Below are 21,170 nucleotides of genomic sequence, written 5' to 3'. Positions count from 1 at the left end.
ATTTAAATGTTTAAAATGAATGGCATAGATGAAAGGTGATAGAAGCTCAGATCTGGATGAACTGGAATGGTCAAGGAAGACCTGCTGGGAAGAAACGGAGGCCTTTAGACTACTTCAAAAGCAAAGGAATCCAGTAAGTCAGAACATTTCTGAAAGTACATTCCATGAAATGTTTTGCAGAAGTTTTAAGACAATAATTAACTAAAAATAGCTGTGGCATGCTCATTTGTCCAAATGAAATTCTGCAACCTAGCGATCTCTATCAAAATCTATGTCACTTGCTTTCTTTGCCTAAGTACTTCATTTTTGTTGTGTACAGGAGACTACAGCCTGACAAATGCACCTTTCTGTCAATTCCAGTATAATATTCTGTATTATATCTTGGTTAGAAATTTCAAGCCTTGTGTGCCGAAAAGTGCTTCAAAGACAGAAGAAACAATGAAGAAGGTGCGGTTGGGACAGAAGTAATAAAAAGCCTGGAAGTTTGTGGGGGAAAAAAAATCGCCTGGTGTTTAATTAGACAATAGAAATATCAGATTTAATCTAGATTTGAATTTTCACATACTTGCACATAATAACTCTTGTAGAGAAAGACAGGATCACACTGTGTTGCCTGCTTTCAACTTTTGTAGCTCTCAGTTGCAGAAAGTCAATAAAAAAATCCTCCCCAGATTATCAAGGGTACACACACAGTTGCCAGAGTCACTGCAGGTGCCCTTGTTTTCCCACCCAGGTACAGTTCTCCAGAGCTGCAGGGGCACTGAAGGGAAGGAAGAGAGAAACGTACTGACATCTGAAGGATTGAGTGAACTTGAAATTGTTGCAAAGGGGAAGAGGAGGGACAGCAAACTGACAATGGAAGAGGAAACCAGAGACAATGCAGACAGAAAAATCTGTTTATCAAAATCTTTTAGTTCGAAGTATAAGGGGCTCCTTCTGTCCATTCCTTTCTCTTGGTAACAAGAATTATAAACCCCATGATGAAATAAGACAAAAACCCAGAAGGTGAGAAAATAAGGTATAAGATGAAAAAATTAATGTGTACTATCAACCCACAAAAATCATGATTTCTAACTTCTGTTCCTTTCTTTTTACTCCTTCCACATTCAGGGAATAATATTACTTTAAGAAAGGGGTGGTGTTTCATTTGTCACAACAGAAGTTGTACAAGGGTGATTATGGGGATTACGGGTATATCCATTTGCCAAAGTGAAGGTGCTGCCGTCTTTATCAGTTTGACTGAGTTAAAAGCAGGTTGTGCTGTGACCAAACACTCACCCTTTTGATACATGTTAGTAAATAAATGAAAACCAGTCAAGGTCATCTTATCGGTGAAATGTTTGGAGTAATTTTCTTTTAAAGCTGTTTACCAATAATTAAAATGTGTCCATGGTAGTTGGTTTGTATTAAGAGGAGTAGTGGAAAGAGCAAGGTATTAAGATGCTGAAGTCCTATGTTTAGTCATCCGTCTTCTACTTGCTTTTCACTACCTCAGGGATCCCATGGCAACCTCTTCACCTGTACTAGAACTTCCTTAGAAGCCAAAGCAATCATGGTCATGGCTGACTCCTTGAAGGTCTCAGGTCTGTGTATCCATGAGGAATTGTGGGAATAACTATTTTGGAAATTTTCAGCCAACTCCACACACTGAACTTCATATTGTTTTAGGCCATCACCAAGACCTCCAGTCAGCCATCATTTCTTTATTCTGATTTTCATACTTTTTTTTTTTCTATGTTCATTCCTTTATCAGTCTTTATTCCTTTATTAGTCAGGATCCTGTATAAGGGAAATAACAAAACCACATTCAAACTGGCTTAAACAACAGACTTACATAACTGAAAAGTCTAACTCTGGGTCAGACTTCAGAATTAATTGATCTAGGGGCTTAGTGATGTGAGGAAGTACTGGTTTCCTTCCTTTATTCTTCCATTCACAGTGTTCATTTCATCATAAGTCAGGTTCCACTCTTATAAGATGGATGCCAGCTCCAGTCAAGGACACCAGCTTGCTCCGTTACACTGAGTAGGAATAAGACCCCTTTCTCTCCCAGGAGTTCTCAGGGTAGGCGCAGCCACCTTTAAAGATCGTGAACTGTGTGTGTGTGTGGAGGATGCATGGGCACTAGAAGACGATGTGTGTATAATTACATAAGGGAAGAGGTCAATGGCTGGACAGCCGCACATATTTATTTCCTATACTCTTAGATTTCTTCCTTCTTATTTCTGGAAACTTGTCCCATATTTAAAAAAAAAAAAAAAAAAACACACAAAAAAAAACAACAAAAAAAAACGACCCTCCACTCTTTCATACTCTCTGGACCATCTTTTCTCCTTTTAACCTTTACTGAAATTCCCTCAACTTTAACGAAAGTGTTTCCCCTACATCCCTTTTCTTCCACATTCCATACCACAAAGTAAGGAGGAAAGATCCACACCTTCTTTGTTCCCCAGCTCCTACCTTGGGAGTTATTCTCCCAAACCAATACTTATGCACCAGTGTATAAAAACACCTCCAAGACTCAATCTGGTTTTACCATTCTGTGCCCTGCCCGTATTGCCCTCTCCCAACCACCCGGTTGGTCCCCTCCATTCTTTGAAGAATTTGGTTCCTGGTTCAGTCTTCTTTTCTACTCTCAGGCCTAACTATCAAGCTGCTGACTCCAGTGTTCAAGGGGGACAGTTTATCTATTCTAGGTTGTCAGCTCTTTGCACTCTTCAACTTGTTTATATCAACCATCCACTTTCAGGAAGATAACCTGGATGTTGTCAGACTGCTTATTAACCTTTGAATTCTTAAATTGAGACATCTCACTTTTTTACTCTAACTTAACTACTCCCATTTTACCTGTTTTGTTGATATTACTGATATTGTAGTCTCTCTTCCTAGCCGAAACAAATTACTCTGCTCATGTTTTACATGCCATTTGTTCCCACCTCCATTAGGATCTTGCTCTATATGTCATTTAATAATTAGTTGAAAAAAAATGGTTTCAAGTAGAATCATAAAAAATGATAGGTTGCTTAAATAATGTATTCAAACAAAACAAAAATGTATGTTCATTCTCAAATAGGTTGGTGTAAGGCTAAGGACTTTTTGTCAAGTCTGAATCATTTGAATGGTGTTCCTCACTGTCCTTGCATAAACTACACCTACAATGCATCATTTTTTATTTCCCATTTCAGTTCTTTAAAGTAGAACAAGATTACACATGAAGACAAGTAATCTAAAGTCAGAAATCTTCTTAATCTTCACAATTCTTTTCTCAAACTTCTATAATAGCAGTTTTTTTAGGTTGGCTTTTTAGCAACTGTCTTTTTAAAAGTGTTTACATAACAGTTTACCTAAACAACAAGTCATTCTTTTTTGCATACATTGAATCAGTTAAATTACATGAAACCAAGTATAATAGGCATAAACAGGTTTTTGAGCAAGTGAAACTTGACCCTTGGTGAATGTATAACTCAACTAGTTGAAGGAGAAATGTGAAAATATATTAGAAAACAGTCTGTCAGGCTTGAGTGTAACCATTGACCAGTATGTTTCACATATGAGATATCAGTTAATGTGGAGAGACAGTTAGGCTGTCAATATTTAGGTCTCCCCTATCTTAGAAACACATCCCTTCTATCGCCAGCCTCTTCCAGCTACTCAGAGTTAGCTCTCCTTGTTTTCACCCAACTCTAGAGAGTTGCTTAAGTGCACTCTCTCCAGTTCTTTACCTTAGTACCCCTCGATCATAGTAATCTGACTTCCCCCCCACCTCCCCACTGACACCGCTCTTGCTAAAGTCAACAAAGACATTCTGGTTGCTATATTCAACAGAGACTTTTCCATCTTTCTTGAGATTTTTACAACATTGTACTGTTATTCACACCCTCCTTTTTTCAGTGCTTGCTTTTCACAGTCTCCTAGACCCAGCCTGGCCTGATTTTCCTTCTACGTCAGTGGTTAAACTAGAGTTAGAGCCCAGTTCTTCTGTTCTCACTCTACAGAGTCCCCAGGGCCACGTCAACCACCCCTGGAACTTCAATTACCACTTAATAATAATGAATTCCACTTATATGTGCCACAGCCACTTGGCATGTCCAAAATTGAATTTCTCTGTTTCTCCCCAAGCCTCCTCCTCCCCCTTCTAACTCCATTCCCTACTTTAGTGATGGCACCACCATCTATCCATCCAGTTCTAAGACAGAAGCCTGGGCATCCTCCTCGACTCCCTCACCTCCCCCACACATCCATTCAGTAGTACCAACTCATATTGATTCTACCTCTGAATATCTTTGAAGTCACTCCAATTCCCCCTGTTTCCTAGTACAGTGTGCCATTATCTTATACCCCAATTACAGTAATAGCTTCCCTCTAGAATTATCTCTCTTTTCCAAACTTTTCAACTCACTATAATTTGAGTGATTTTTCTAAAATGCATGTTTTATCTCATCTCTGACCTGAATAAAACCCTTTCATGGCTCTCTCGTCGCCTTTAGAATAAGGTTGAACTCTTTAATGATTCCCAAGGCTGTGCATTCAGTACTTCCTACTCAAACTTTCCGACTTCTCTCTCTTTATGGCCTTTGGCCTTTGGATAGTTTCTGTACATTGTCCAGATCTTGGCTTGCTCATTGCTCCTCTGGAAAATCTTCCTAGAAAAGTTCCTTCTGTGGTCTTTCAGCGTTCCCTCAATTTACCCCTATCAGAGCACTCATCTCAATACAGTGTAATTTCCTGTTTATCAATTTGTATTCTCCACTATATTGTAATAGCAGGGTCCCAGTCGATTTGCCTTTTGTCTTCGGTGCCTATCACAGTGACCAGACACAGTACATGCTCATAAAGATTTGTGGCACTGAGGATAGCCAGTTAGCTCAGTTGGTTAGAGTGCGGTGCTCTTAACAACAAGGTTGCCAGTTTGATCCCCGCATGGGACACAGTGAGCTGCGCCCTCCTAAAAAAAAAAAAAAAAAGATTTGTGGAGCAAATGACCTTAAACATGTCACTTAGTCTCTCTGAGCCTCAATTGCATCATCTATTAAAAGGGAATAATGTCCTACCTACCTCATAAGGTTGTTTAGGGTTCTTGTCAGATAATAGAAATGAAGTTTAGCATAGTGGTTTAGAGTGTGGAATCTGGATCTGTACCACCTGGCTTTTAATCGTGGCTTCTACCATATAACTAGCTATGTGACCTTGGGCAGGTTACTTAAGTTCTCTGTGTTTTAGTTTCCTCTTTGGTAATATAAGAATAACCACAGTATCTGTCTGCCTCATAGGGTCCTTATAAGAACTGAGTTAATAAATGGAAAGCATTTAGTACAGTGCCCAAACACATAATCAGTGTTATCTATTATAGCATTTTTATTTATAAGCTCTAAAATTATCTATATACATGAACACACATAAGTGTAGGTAGATAGATGTGTGGCATCAACTATTAGTTTCACTGTTTAAGAGGGTGAAGGATTGGTATCATTATTCTTAATTTCTTTTTTCTGTTAGGATAATGTCATAGCTATACCAGAGTTTATTTTCCAAGTCTTAAATTCAAATTCCCATTCTAGAATTACGTGAAATTTTGGTGGAAAAAAATTTTAATTGGTGTTCAACGTAAAAAGAGAACTTTTTAAATGTTTCCTTGTTGAATACCAAAACTTTGTTGAGTCTACATACATAGTAGGTGGACATTAGCACAGGAAAAACATTTAAATAAAAAAGATTACTGATTTAATTTATAAAGGACAATTATTTTTTGACACCTAAACTTATTTTTCTGATGATTTAATTATATAAACAATTCATTGTTTAGGAAGTACAAATTCTATTAAATCTATAAGTATTCAAGAAAAAATGAATACACAAGAACAGTTAATTTTGTGCATATGTGTTCACCTGAAAAAAATGTACTCAATTTTATTTAAAAACTTCTTTTTAATTTAAAATCTAATTAGATAACGCCCATTTGTGTATTGACTTTGGACCAACAAAAATGTCTAAATTTTATTCTTTTTCTGATTCTTTTCAGAGTTGGTGGTTGCAGGATTTTATTCAGAATGACACTAGGAAGAGAAGTGATGTCTCCTCTTCAGGCAATGTCTTCCTATACTGCGGCTGGCAGAAACGTTTTAAGATGGGATCTTTCACCAGAGCAAATTAAAACAAGAACTGAGGAGCTCATTGTGCACACCAAACAGGTGTACGATGCTATTGCAATGCTTGACCTTGAGGAAGTAACTTACGAGAACTGTTTGCAGGCACTGGCCGATGTAGAAGTGAAATATATAGGTGAGTAGGATGCAAAATCACATCAATATTTCATTTTGTGGACATTCTAAACCATTTTATGCTTTATGTCTTGGCAATTTGTTTTCCAATTTCACAAGACATTGATTTTTACATAATGATTAATTAATTGCTTAGAATTGAATTACCTAATAAATTTTTTTATTACATTGGCAAAGGTGCTATAAAATGTACACTCTTATTACACCCACTATCTGGAGAGCATTTTGACAATATATATCAAAACTTTTAAGAAGTTCATACCCGAGCCCAGAAATTCCCCATTTAGGCATTTAATCTAAGTAAATAATCAGATACAGAAAAAAAATCATGTATAAATTTATGTACTCTATCATAGCAAAAGCAGGTGGCCACCCATAGGATGGCTCAATAAATTATAATACATTCACCCTCTGTTACACTGTGTAGCCATTAAAATCATGTTTAGGAGTAGTATTTAATGACATAGAAAGAAAGGACATAGAAAACCAGAAGAAAATACACAAATTTGAATAATGGTTAATATCTTGGATGGTGGGTTTAAGGTTGATTATTATTTTTCTCTTTATGCTATTCTCTATTTACATATATTCTACACTTAAAATACATTATTTTTATAATATAAGTATAAACCCTTTGAGTTATATGAAATAAAAATTCATACTAGTGACCTTTAAGGGTTGAATGTATTTTGTAGGACATTTATGGCTGAACAACGTGGTGGTGTATCCAGGCTTCACAATATAGTAGTACTGTATCTGTAGAACTGGATATCATAAACATTTATATGTCTTCTGGAATTTGGAAGGTCGTCCAGAATCCTCCACAGCCCTAGTGACCTGGTCATCTCTTTACCCTCAACAATCCCTGAACACCAAGAGTTTCCTACCCTGTGTCCCACCATAATGGGGACTTGGCTACTTTCTCTGACCTCTGCAGTTATGTTTCAGTTTCTGACTCTACTATCTACCAACTGCTTCATTCTCATTAATGGCCACTAAATCTTGCTACAAGCCTTGAGTTTAAACTCCTAAATAAAAAGGATCTGATTGGTACCATTAGGCACAAAGGGTTGGTCCCCATTAAGCAGAGCTTTCCCGGCAGACAATTTCATATACATCTCCCACCCTGTATGGGGTTTGTCCTGGGTTCAGATACGTCTTTCACTCACTTATGGCCAGGAAGGTATGTTAGCCTAGTAACTTACACATTTAACAGATACCGTGTTTCCCCCAAAATAAGACCTAGCCGGACAATCAGCTCTAATGCGTCTTTTGGAGCAAAAATTAATTTAAGACCCAGTCTTATTTTACTATAAGACCCAGTCAATATGACATAATATAATGTAATGTAATGTAATGTAATGTAATGTAATAATATAATGTAATGTAAATACCGGGTCTTATATTAATTTTTGCTCCAAAAAGACACATTAGAGCTGACTGTCCGGCTAGGTCTTATTTTTGGGGAAACACGGTATAAAAATCAGTGGGGGAAAAGAAATATTCTTAAAGAATTATTTTAAATTCTGCTTTTTCTCTAATAATACAGCTTTTAAATATAATTTTACTTTTGTGATATCTGTTCTTGCTCTCCCATAAATTTGTCTTTGTGGGTTAATCCTACTAGGAATACATTTTTAAAGACTGACTTTCTCTTATCTGTGTATGTTCTCGACTTCATTCTGCCTCTAGCAATAGCTATTAAAATCCCATTCGTTTTGTGTCAGGTCCTGGGCATCGGCACTGTTTATAGTTTGGCAGTGACTGCATGAGTCTGGTTCCAGGTCTTTGTGGCAAAGTAAGGAAGGAAATGGTTTTCATTATTATTGTTTGTTTAAGAATACGTTTCTAATTTTAGGCTCCTACATTTTATGCTGCTCATTTAAGTTCTTGTGCAATTTTTATTGCTTCTTAATAATCTTTTTGAGTTCATTTTAAAAAGTAAAAAGAAATTATTACTATATAGTTAATTATATCACTTAAGTGCTGTATAGATTCAATTTTAAATCTGTTCCATTCTTTCTGTAATTAAGGGACATAAAATTATATACTAAATCAAATCCTAAAAGAATAATTGACTAATTTTTTAAAACACACATTATGAATTTATTCAAATATTTGTGGCAATTTTTTGTACCTTTATTTGTAACAATAAAGAGGACTGATATGAGTGAGGTAGCTTGTTTAACTGTACAATTTCTTGGTATATAAAGTATAGCTCTACTGTCTACCATATATTATGTGAGTAAATTTTACCTATTTATAATACCTTCAAAGTACTAAAGATTACAAAGCAAAAATGTATTCATTGTCACACATAACCACAACCATCACTGTAACCCATCCTTACTTTTTTCTATAGTATAGGTTTCACTGACATCAGATTTTTGCCCAATTAAAGTCAAAATACAAATGTATGAAAAACCCAACCTTCAACTTTAACACCAGGTTGGACAATTAAGTTTGTGAACTCATCCTAGAAAAAGTGCTACATGCCTCATCACTACGGTCACCTTCAAAGTACTCCCCTTGGGAAGTTATGCACTGAGATCAGCACCTAGTCCACCTTTGAAAGCAATTTTGGAACTCTTTTTCTGGAATGGCCATCAGAGCTGTTGTCGCATTACCCTTGATGTCCTGAATGTCATCCAAATGTCTTCCTTTCAATATTTCCTTTATCTTTGGGTAAAGAAACAAGTCATTGGGGGCAAGATCAGGTGAGTAGGGAGGGTGTTTTTACTGGCTAAAAAGTCCTCACAGGCAGTGCCGTGTGAGCTGGTGCATTGTCGTGATGCAAGAGCCATGAATTTGTTGGCGAAAAGTTCAGGACATCTAACTTTTTCATGCAGCCTTTTCAGCACTTCTGAATAGTCAACTTGGTTAATTGTTTGTCCAGTTGGTACAAATTCATGATGAATAATACCACTGATACCAAAAAAGGTGAGCAACATAATTGCAACAAGTTAATTGTCCACCTCATGTGTGAAAATTAGAGTAGACCACATTACCACCATCATTTCACAGGGATAGCCCCAGTGTTCAGATGCTTACTGGATATGTCCACTGAGCTTTCTGGGAATCTCCTGAAATTGCATGGAACTTTTTATGTTTATATGAATGTTTGCATTGAGCGAGGGTCTATAACTTCTATTAAATTCTCTAAGAAGTCTGTAGTAAATGTTAAGAACTTCTAAATAAACCCCATCCCACTAAATTCGTCTGCTTGTTTCTTTCTTAATTTTTTTTTAGTTTCAGGTGTACAAAACAGTGTAATAGTTAGACATTTCACCCCTCCCAAAGTGATGATATCCCCCCCCCAATCTGTTGCCCCTCTGACATCATATATATCGATTTCAATTCCATTGACTCTATTCCCTATGCTGTACCTCTTGTTTCTTAAACATTGTCTCTGCTGCTCCCCAGGCTTGCAGTGTCTACTTCTCCAAGCTCCTACTGAGCTCTTCCTCTTGCCACCCATCCTCTATGGTCCAGCCTTCTCCTTAAGGCATCACCCAGTGCCCCAGCCCTTGTTATTGTTGCCTTTGAATCCCTATCCCTTCATTTGACAATGAATCTGCTCTGTCCTGTACAGTTTTTTTATCTTTTTATGTACTCTTCCCTGTCCCTCCCACCCCAGATTATAAAATGCCTCACTATAAGAACTATATCTTTACCTTTCTACATTCCTAGTTCATAAATTACACCCTGACATCCTTTAACGTGTGTTCAGTGCACAACCTATTGTTCCGAATACTACCACTGGGAAAGCTAAGTCCTGCATTACATGCTGTTCCTTAGGAACCATTAAAGAACGTTATAAAATGAAAAACTTTTATCAGAGTAATCATTCTTCTAGATAGAAGGTATTAATGTTAATACTGATTTGATGAGTCCTTATAGTTTTTTGCTCTGTTAACAGTGGAACGAACCATGCTAGACTTTCCCCAGCATGTCTCGTCTGACAAAGAAGTACGGGCAGCGAGTACAGAAGCAGACGAAAGACTTTCTCGTTTTGATATTGAGATGAGCATGAGAGAAGACATATTTCTGAGAATTTCCCACTTACAGGTAAATGGTGTTATAAATCACTTTAAAAGGAAAGAAATCTATAATAATAAAGTAGAAACTTTTGACCAAAAATACAAATCATTTGAATGCTCTTGGGTATTGTTTCTAATTATTATAATGATGGGCATAGCATAGTATTATACGATGTTGTATGATACCACTTAGGTTTCTGTTTCGTTGCTATTTACATTCTCTTAAAATTAAAGACCAGGGGCCAGCCCGGTGGCTCAGGTGGTTGGAGTTCCATGCTCCTAACTCCAAAGGCTGCCAGTTCGATTCCCACATGGGCCATTGGGCTCGCAACCACAAGGTTGCTGGTTCAACTGCTCGAGTCCCGCAAGGGATGGTGGGCTCTGTCCCCTGCAACTAAGATTGAACATGGCACCTTGAGCTGAGCTCCCAGATGGCTCAGTTGGAGGGCGGGCTCTCAACCACAAAGTTGCCAGTTCCATTCCTCGAGTCCCGCAAGGGATGGTGGGCTGTGCCCCCTGCAACTAGCAACAGCAACTAGACCTGGAGCTGAGCTGCGCTATCCACAACTAAGACTGAAAGGACAACAACTTGACTCGGAAAACAAACAAAAAAATATCCTGGAAGTACACACTGTTCCCCAATAAAGTCCTGTTCCCCTTCCCCAATAAAATCTTTAAAAAAAAAAAAAAAAATTAAAGACCAGCTGTAAAAGAACATCATAAATCTAAGGCTTTTTAGCTATCATGAATTTGATGGTTAAATGTAAAAACCTCTTTGAATTTTCAGTATATTACAAGGTTTATATTAGATTAGATTAACTAGAAGCAAATGGAATTGAGTTGTTTATCTATAAATATTGTGTAGTTTTGGCTATGATATTGATGACAGGTTGTTGATTGTACACACCAGAGTCATTCCTGTTTTTATCCTTACATTTTTCAGGACTCACAGAAATCATGGATAATGAATGTTGTAAGTGGGTCTGCGCTGAGTGTTTTTGATCTTTTTATCACCAATGTTGACTTGCTTTCTAGCATTATCATTATATCTTTGCTTTGAATTTTTATTTCAGCAATTTGTTTGGAAAATAACCAATTTTTTATAATCCTAGGCATTTTTGTTTTATTTTGCATTTTTATTATGCAAAACCTCAAAACTTCTGTTCCTTTTAGCAAATTTTGACAAGAGTTGAAATAAAAAGCAGTGTTATTTCAAATGTTTTATTTGTAACTCACTATAGACTATGTAATCAAGATTTTATTTAGACATATAAGAATATATGCTGTCTATTCTCTCATGTCAGACAAGCATTTTTCACCCTATAATCTATAATCATCTATGTGATTCAGTATTGTTGATCTTTGGGACTACAAAAATAACATGAAATAACTTTATGATTATTCTTTATTAGTCAAATTGTTTCCTTTTTTCTTTTTGACCCCAGTTATTGTTCTGTTTGATTAAAATCATGGCCTTTATAGTCTCCTATTTTCATTTCATCCCAAAATAATCTAATTTCTATTCTAGTAGTATATATATATTTTAAAACTTTCCTCAGATTTTCTAATTGTCTTTGATTACTCTGTTTTCATCCTGACTTCTAGTTCTCATTTGGGATTTTCTATCCTCAAAAAGTAAAGGTATTTCAATTTTCATGTTATTAATAGAGTGTAATGTTTTGTTACTATTCTGCCTTCTCTGATTCTTATCAATGTCATCAAGATATGGGAGATTTGTCACTTTCGATTTCTTTGTTATACTTTTAAATTTTCTATGTATTGCAGACTTAGCCCACTAAATTTCGGGACAAATTGCTTCCTGTACAGTAGACTAGCACAGCATAGTGACCTGATAGTAAACATCAGCACATTCATCAGATTTGTGTATTTGTTTGGGCTGGTCAGCTTCAGGTTTTTATTGTAATGATTTATAGTAGTTTTAGCTTTGGTTCCGTAATTTTTCCACTTTCTAATGGATTGATTACCCTCATCCCTGTGGGTTTATTGTGGGGACGTCATTAGGGGTTTTTACAATGTCTGTTCAGGCTACATCAGAACAATAAAAAATAACTTTTGTGTTGTTTATGTATTGGAGCTTATTTGTTGGATTTAGTTATCTTTAAGTACCTTCCTTGACAAATAATTATGTTTATTTAGGCAGTGTTTTTAAATTTTTTTTTCTAATTACAGTTGACATTCAATATAATATTAGTTTCTGGTGTACAGCATAGTGGTTAGATATTTATATAACTTATGGACTAATTCCCCCAATAAGTCTAATATAGGCAGTATTTTTTTTTAATCTATAACTATCAGTATTAGTTTTCTTCTAGAATTGGGCACTTTAATAAATGGTAAATCTCATTTCACAGTCCTGACAAAGGTTTCTCAATTATTACCTAAAATCCAGCAAAGATAAAAAAGGTTTTATAGACACTCTTTCCATCCATTGGTGGGAAAAATACAGTATCTTCATGTCAAAACAATCCAGGTATATAATATTTTATTCCAGTGGCCTGCTAAGTAATAAGTACAGAAGAGGAATTTATTACCGTTTCCCCAAAAATAAGACCTAGCCAGACAATCAGCTCTAACGTGTCTTTTGAAGCAAAAAATTAATGTAAGACCCGGTTTTATATTATATAAGACCCAGTCTTATGTTATATTAAAATATGACTGGGTATTATGTTATATTATATTATTATGTTATACCTGGTCTTATAGTAAAATAAGACCGGGTCTTATATTAATTTTTGCTCCAGAAGACGCATTACAGCTGATTGTCCGGCTAGGTCTTATTTTCGGGAAACATGGTAGTGAAGTGAGTCTGAATTATGCAGGCTAAATTGAGACATGCTGTTATCTATTATAATTATATTTTTTCAGAGCTGTGGGCTTTGGTCTTGCAATTCATCTTAGCCATTTAGTGATTTAAACAGAAAAGTTTTAATGTTACTGTATAAATGAATAGGTCACAGGACTAAGTATTGTGATGTACGCTACTAGCCATGGAGACCTAGTACCAAAATAAAGTACAAGAATCAGTACCTTAAAAGTATGGCAAAAAAAGGAGTGGGGGGAAGGGAGTATGGAAGGGAAAAAAGGAGGGAAATAAGGAAGGGAGGGAGGAAGGGAAAGGAAAGGAAAAGGGGAAGGGGAGAGGAAGGAAACTATGTCCAAAATGCGGCATGGTAATTAATGATAATTCCTGTCGCTTAGCAAGCCTTTTTTATTTTGAAATGTATTGAGTCTAGTCATTGGTCATAGCCAATACTACTGAAACTTGCACCTTTGTCAAGCTCTTAAAAGCCGAGGGATCCCATATAAAGCATCAACTACCTTGCCTTAGTTTCCCCACTAGACAGGCACCCCTCTTTGGTGCTTCCCAAGTACTTACCTCTCTGTTCACTCACTACATGATACTGACATTATCTGCTCATGTGTCTTTTTTTCCCTTCGTGTGACGTAAAGCACCCCTAGGATATTCACCTTGTTTCCCTGCTGCCTGGCACGAATAGGAGCTCAGTAAATGTATGTTGAATGGAACTGAACTAGGCCCAATTCAAATGTGTCTTCATGCAGTGTGGTTCCCCCCTCTGTCCTCACGTTGCCTGTGGCCCACACAAAAGCAGCACATTTTATGATGGCATATTGAGTTCGTAGTTAGCACGCAGGCCTTTTGGCAGCCTTTCTGTCCAGAATGTCCACAGCCTCCCAAGGATGTCCTCTGTACAATAGGACAGAAACTTAACAGTAAATGTAACTGGTTGAAAAAAACAAACAGGAAAAAAACTGCAAAAATAACATTTAATTGAACAAATTATACTTCTGTTTTAGTTATTGCAATAGGATCTGGATTATCATAGTCTTTTGCCTTATATTTCTTTAGCATATTTGAAGTTTATGAATCAGTTTTTCTAAATGATATTCAGTGGAACATACTAGCTTAATCCTCAGAGTTCTTTTAACAACATTGCAATTTCTACTTTGTGTGGACAATGCAGAAAATCCCACTGAAGTTAGCAACTGAGAATGTGGAGGTCTTGTGGAGAAAACGGCAAGGTCATGGGAAAGACAGTGGGGAAGGTTTGGGGGAAATTGAGAAAATTTTTCATTTTTTTTATTATGAAATTCTAAAGAATGATAATGAATTAAGGATGGTAATGTAGTAGTATGGCATGTCGGGCAAAGAACAAAACTAAGAATATGAAGAATTTATTTGTCCCCACTTTCACCACTAATAGCTGTGTGATCTTAGGAGAATCATTGACCCTCAGTTTTCTTGTAAAATTAAAATGCAAAATATAAGCATATGTGTGTAAGAGTATGTGTGTGCATTCACACATTTATATAAAAGCTTTTCGTTGCAGGAGGAAGTTAGAGCGGAAACTAAATCTTGTCACCACAGAGATGTAAAAAGAGCCCTGCTGTCAGATTATATAAATTTGAAAATTTCTTCAGAGAACTTTAGCCCCTCCCGTCCCGTCCCCACTCCTAAAGAGGAGAAACTTCACCCATGAAAGGCCTGAGACCTGGTTCAGATTCAAGGGTATTAAATTCTTGTTTAGAAAGGAAGATGCAACCACAGCAGAGCAGTCTAGAAGTGTTGGCTAATTCCCTCTTAGAAAATCTTTGAGCAGTGTGTAATTCTGACGCTGGCTGGCTAGCATAAGGGAGAATATTATTATACTGTGATCAGCTCTGGGCCAGAAATGTGCTAAAGAAGCACATTTTACAAGCACCTTACTCCTACCAGAGACCTCTGCAGGTTTCCGAGACCTCAGAGTCTGACTGGCAAAGGATGTCTGGTTATAATTGAGTCAGATTTTTGTTATGTGTCATTTTTGTGGTAAGTCACATATTTTGGTACAGATAATTAATCATTTTAATAGGACCTAATTCAGGGCTGATTGATCTCAGAACATCCTTCTTCTACGTGTTTATACTTATATTAACTACTTGGTGAGTATGTGGTTTTACCTAATCTAGACCATGAATTTGGAGTTTACTATGCTGCGTATACTTCTAGGCTTTCTGAAGTAGCAGCCTTGCTATTCCCAGATATGGCAAGTCCAGGCCCCCCTACTACAAGAGCCAATCTTGATCAAGCAGAATGTAGAGTAAGAATTCTGCTTACATTTGCTGGTGAGACTTGCTATGAGCCTCTGTCCTTAGCCCAGAGCTAAATGTGACTGGTGAACCCCGAGAACCCAGGTACACACACTGCTGTCCAGTGGTGTGCCTAGCTCCTATCTTGGTCACTGCCCTGCTTGGGAAGTCCCTCTGCTCTGTATCTCAGCCTGCTCACTTGGGTCCTTCACAACTTACCCAGCTCTTGCCAGGCCCCTTTCACTGGGGATTTTTTCCTTCTCCCCCTGCTATACATAGCTACTGCCTACGTTCTCTTCAACCTTACAACTTCCAGTCTTGTACTGTCTACAGACTCCTGTTGCCATGGCCCACACCTCAGGACAGACTTCCTGGCACTGTTAAAGCCAGGTTAGGGGCGCCCAGATGGCTCAGTTGCTTAGAGCCTGAGCTCTTAACAACAGGGTTGCCGGTTCGATTCCCACATGGGCCAGTGAGCTGCACCCTCCACAACTAGATTAAAGACAATGAGCTGCCTCCAAGCTGCCTCTGAGCTGCTGGAGGGGCTACCAGATGGCTCAGCTGGTTAGAGCATGAACTCTTAACAACCAGGTTGCCAGTTCAATTCCCTCATGGGATGGTGGGCTGTGCCCCCTGCAACTAAGATTGAAAACAGCCACTGGACTTGGAGCTGAGCTGCAACCTCCACAACTAGGTTGAAGGACAGCGACTTGGAGCTGATGGGCCCTGCAGAAACACACTCTTCCCCAATATTCCCCAATACATTTTTTTTTTTTTTTAAAGCATGGGGTTTATCACATCTACATGAGCACTGTAATTTGAACTGCTGGCCATCCCTGAGGGAACCAGCCCCTAGCCCAGTTATCTCCCGAGCGATTCTGAGTTCTTCCCATTGCAGACACCTGTGGCTGCTGGGATCCCAGTCTGTGCCAATACCAGCTAGGGAGTGTTCCAACTCCAGTCTTGCCAGCATGCTCAGAAATTCTCCAAGGACATTAAAGAAGGTTATTATGGAAAAAAGAGTCTGACTGCTCTCTGCCTCCACTGAGCATAAACTCAGAGGAAAGTGTGAGTAATGTATGCACAACAAGTATTTTACTACTGTGACATAAAATTTTTTATTGATCGGCAAAGTGAGATACAGATTGTTGTATTAAGTAGTACCCTCAGTTAGAATACAACTATTTATCTGCTGCAATAAAAATGTAAAAACATTACAGAACTATTGCAGCAAGAGCCTTGTGACAATCAAATGCAGGCTCTAGAGCTAAGCACAGTTCTTTTAAAGATATAATTAGTTGGGAAAATCTAAAGCTCAGGGATGGACAGCCCAGATCTTTCATGGGGAGAGAGTGCAGCTATTGGTAGGTCTCTAAGGCTGAGAGGTCTCTCAGGCTCTAGAGACAGAAGGCCTTCATTGACTCAACCAAATCCATTACACCTGCCGAGTCTGTCCAGAGTCCATTTCCTGCCAGGCACCCCAACTGACCAGCCATCCAGGTATGCCATGTACTGTGTTTCCCCAAAAATAAGACCTAGCCAGACAATCAGCTCTAATGCGTCTTTTGGAGCAAAAATTAATACAAGACCTGGTATTATATATTATATTATATTATGTTATGTTATGTTATGTTATAAGATATTATAGTAAAATAAGACCGGGTCTTACATTAATTTTTGCTCCAAATGATGCATTAGAGCTGATTATCCGGATAGGTCTTATTTTCGGGAAAACATGGTCTATATATTCTGCCACCTGTTTTGAAGAACTGTCTGGTGTTTTTGTACCTTGCTGTGGCTAGGGGAATTTTCCGTTTTCCCCCAGGGCCCTTCTTTATTTGGAGTGAGTGCTGTTTGAGTTGCCCCTTGCAGGTTCAGCAGTACTATCCAGCTTTCCTCCTCTGTGTGCAGTGCTGACTCATTTTCCCCAGATACCTGTACGTACACAGCATGCTGTAATCCCTTGATCTCTCTTGCCAAATGACAATAAGGTATTTTTAAAGTGTTGGAAGCCTTTTCCTGGGGTTTTATCCAGCTGTCCTTTTTTTGGTATGTTGGCAAAAGAGTCCTACTCTCCATTTGTGTAGAATTTGCTCTTTATTTTTATTCCTACCTTTGAAATGGAACCAGGGTAGCAAATAATAGAAAATTAAATTCAGGTGATTGATGATAAGGAATATGTTTTGTGAAAAAGACCACTTGGTCATAGAGAATGCTCAGAATGAGATTATGCAAATGTTTCTGTTATCACACTTGCAAATGGTACAGGCACTCTTGATTCTGAGGCAAAGCAAGGTAAATCTGCTTAGCTTTTTATGTGTTTAATTTTTCTGTTTTAAATGAACAGAAGCTCACTAAAGCGTAGAGAAATTAGGTCTTCAAAAGGATCTGCTTCATAATCACCTATGTGCTTCATGGCCCAACTAAGATGATGAATAGATTTGCTTTGGCCTCATGGTTTATAATTGACCCAAGCACTGTTGTAACAGAAATGGTTGTCACACTCTTTAATTTCAGGAAACCTGTGATCTAGGAAAGATAAAGCCTGAAGCCAGACGATACTTGGAAAAGTCAATTAAAATGGGAAAAAGGAATGGGCTCCATCTTCCAGCAGAAGTACAAAATGTGAGTTTATGTTTCCTTTTCTTATTGGAACAAAAAAGAATAAATAAAACAAAATACAACAAAAAACTGGAACTAGGGAAACGTGTATTATGGGAAATAACGCATAATGCAAATCCATTTACAATGTATTTGATAGTCAATGGTAATAAATTCTACAACTCTTATTAACGTCATGGTCAGTGACGAACAACTGATAACTGAATTGTTCTTTAATTGTTTCCAATTTTTATTTGTTCCATGTATTCTGGGCTTGTTTTCTCTGCTTTGTTTTGTTCTCTGATAGCTAGTTCCAGGTCTTCATAGTTCATTTGGATTCTCATTCCCATGGTCTTACAGAGATAGGGCACTGGTAATAAAATCCTTATGATGGAGAATTTTTAAGCCGGCACTTTGGAATGGAGTGCCCTATGGTTAATATACAAGTATGCATGCCCCTTGTGGGCAGAGAGACTAGCTGCTTCAAAGTGCTTCTCAAACTTTTCTTTTGTATAACGCCCGTCAGATCTTCTGGTTTCAGAAATAAACTCGGCTGCAGAATTAACTTTATTCTTTTGGAAAGGAAAAAAACAACCCATGATTTATTTCCAGGCGATTCTTCTAGGCAGTAAAACTAGACACAAGTTAGAAAGAAATCCAAACCAAGTGATGTCAGCATGGCAGCTATACCTGAAGGCACCACTGAGATATGGCACCTTTCTCCCACCTAAATGCTCTTTGAACATCTTCTATCCTCTTGATCCTAGTTACAGGAGAAATATAACTGATCTGTCTTATCTGACTTGCCCTTTGGTTAATCAGTTCTGTTTGGGGCACAAACACTGTGTTAGTTAAAATGTGTTTGGTTGCAGCTAACAACACTGCTGAAACAGTAAAAGCGATTTATTTGCTTGTGTAGCTGGGAGGTCCAGAGGTATTTGGGCTTCAGGGGTTAGTTTGGTCCAGATGCTCAGTGGCGACTTTTCTATTTCTCTACTCTGCCTTCTTCAGTGTTACTACTATCCAAAGGGGGCTACCTTTTATTTCTAAAATGGCTGCAAATCTAAAAACCCCACCATCCAGAAGCACATAGAGTAACCCTCATCAAGCCTCCCCTCATGTCTTAATAGCCCAGATTGAATCCTATGCCTAATCCTGAGTCCCCCTTTAGTCAGAGGAATGCCAGGCCTGGGTCATCTGAACCAGTCGCTACTGCAGCGCGGATGGGATTACCCAACTGGTGCAGAGGTCGCATCCTTGGAACTTCAGATCGGGTCCCGCTCCAACCACATGAGTCCTGCAGAGTGGGGAGGAAGTGAGAGAGAACTTGGGGAGACAACCAGAACATTTGCAAATGGCACTAAATATGTGTTAAGTCAGCAGTCTCAAACTTAGTGGCCTTCAGAATTACCTGGAGGGCTTGTTAGAACTCTGATTAGAGGGACCTACCTCTGAAAGCTTGTGTTTTGGTAGATTTGGTGTGTCTCAAGAATTTGGATTTCTAACAAATTCCCAGGTGATGATGATGCTTCTGCTCAGGGCCACACTTTGAGAACCAGTGTGGTTTATATAAATTTCATTATCTTGCATTTTTAGAAGAGTGAGACAGATTAATAAAGTTATTTCCTGTTTTTTTCTTCTGGTTTCCTTCTATTGCTTCCTTTGATGTCCCACCTAATACTTTTTATACAAATGTTAGGGCTCATGAGTCACCTTTGTTTGCAAACGTTCTACAAAACTCAGACATAACTTTTCCCAAAGTAGCCATAGAATTGATTACTCAGTTCTTATCTCTTGACTTACTTCAGCGCCAAGTACTGGTTTACTAAATTAAAATTTTGAATTGGAAAAGATAGGAAATATGCTAGTTGTTAATATTAATGGGCACTAGATTCATTCATCCACTCAGCAACTATTTATTGTGGGTGAGCTGTGTACTAGTTTCTGCTTTGACTATACCTCGTAAATTTACTTAGTTCTTGCACATTTACAACAATTTCTAACATATCTCCTGGATTGCCTTTTTGTACATATTACATACAGATACTCATGGACACAACACAGAAGACTGCAGAAAAGTATTTTATCAAGCACATCTCTACGAAAGTATTTCCTGAGGGTTGGGTACAGAAGTCAATCTTCATATAAAAGTGAAACTTATTTGACTGATGATGATAAGTATGGAAGTTTCATTTTACTGTTAATGTCCTGTATTTCTGTCTTTGTTTCAGGAAATCAAAGCAATGAAGAAAAGAATGAGTAAGCTATGTATAGACTTTAACAAAAACCTCAATGAGGATGATACCTTCCTTGTGTTTTCCAAGGCTGAACTTGGTAAAATTTTGTTATTTTTTTTCTAGATTAAATTAGATAATTTAGGCAAATAATTCACCTTATAGTTTGTCAAATCAAAGTTAAAAGAATTCTTTGAAAAAGTGATACTGTGCCTTCTACATAACCCACTGTCCCTTCCACAGAAAAGACAACCAAACCATGCGTAGATTTTAGGCCAATAAGAGTATGTACTGTTTCTAGATACAGTCCTGAGGAGATTTCATAATCTTTCTTGATAATTTATGCTGTTTAACAGCCTTTGGTGCACTGAAAATTTTTTTGCTTCACAAGGTCCTGTATAGTGTAAGTAAACTAGTCTCTTCTTATTCTGTTCTGGGTCTTGCTTGGCTTGCTTTTCTGCCTGTTCTTCATCCTAACGCCATCTGCACAAGTGCACTGAAGCCTATTTATAATTTGAATCACCATCTCCTAAGCCCCCTGTTCTCTAACACCACCCCATTCCAATAACATCAAAATGATATTGTGAGAATTTTCATTATTTTACTGGAATTTTACTTCACAAAATTTCTGGAGTTCTTCAAGACACCACGTCAATGCTAAATTAACCAATAATGAGTTGGAAAATTTGATGTGTGAGAAAATGATTTTTTGCAGGTGCTCTTCCTGATGACTTCATTGAAAGTTTAGAAAAGACAGTCGATGACAAGTATAAAATTACCTTAAAATATCCACACTATTTTCCTGTCATGAAGAAATGTTGTATCCCTGAAACCAGAAGGAAGTTGGAAATGGCTTTTAATACAAGGTGTAAAGAGGTACTATAAATGTTTGCCTTTTTGTTGTTGTT

The 21,170-nt window shown here is 37.6% G+C and overlaps 1 protein-coding gene across 9 annotated transcripts in view; it reads left to right on the top strand.

The window, feature by feature from the left end:
- Positions 1-21,170, top strand: part of NLN (neurolysin) — a 90,122-nt gene that overhangs the window by 31,820 nt on the left and 37,132 nt on the right. For 2 of the 9 annotated variants that reach the window (XM_019743911.2, XM_019743902.2), the window contains exons 2-8: positions 6,020-6,279; positions 10,198-10,346; positions 11,262-11,291; positions 11,924-11,959; positions 17,945-18,052; positions 20,260-20,362; positions 20,978-21,138. In XM_019743911.2, coding sequence (XP_019599470.2) covers positions 6,020-6,279; positions 10,198-10,346; positions 11,262-11,291; positions 11,924-11,959; positions 17,945-18,052; positions 20,260-20,362; positions 20,978-21,138 — 847 coding nt within the window. Of the gene's footprint in view, positions 1-795; positions 1,006-6,019; positions 6,280-10,197; positions 10,347-11,261; positions 11,292-11,923; positions 11,960-17,944; positions 18,053-20,259; positions 20,363-20,977; positions 21,139-21,170 lie in introns of those variants that run through there. The other 7 variants (XM_074328892.1, XM_074328894.1, XM_074328889.1 and 4 more) reach the window with 6 other exon arrangements.

This window comes from Rhinolophus sinicus, linkage group LG03 (genome assembly GCF_036562045.2).
Source record: "Rhinolophus sinicus isolate RSC01 linkage group LG03, ASM3656204v1, whole genome shotgun sequence".
In the NCBI taxonomy this organism is placed as follows: Eukaryota; Metazoa; Chordata; class Mammalia; order Chiroptera; family Rhinolophidae; genus Rhinolophus; species Rhinolophus sinicus.
Note: the sequence above shows the minus strand (reverse complement) of the source record. Positions and strands in the feature narration are given on the sequence as shown.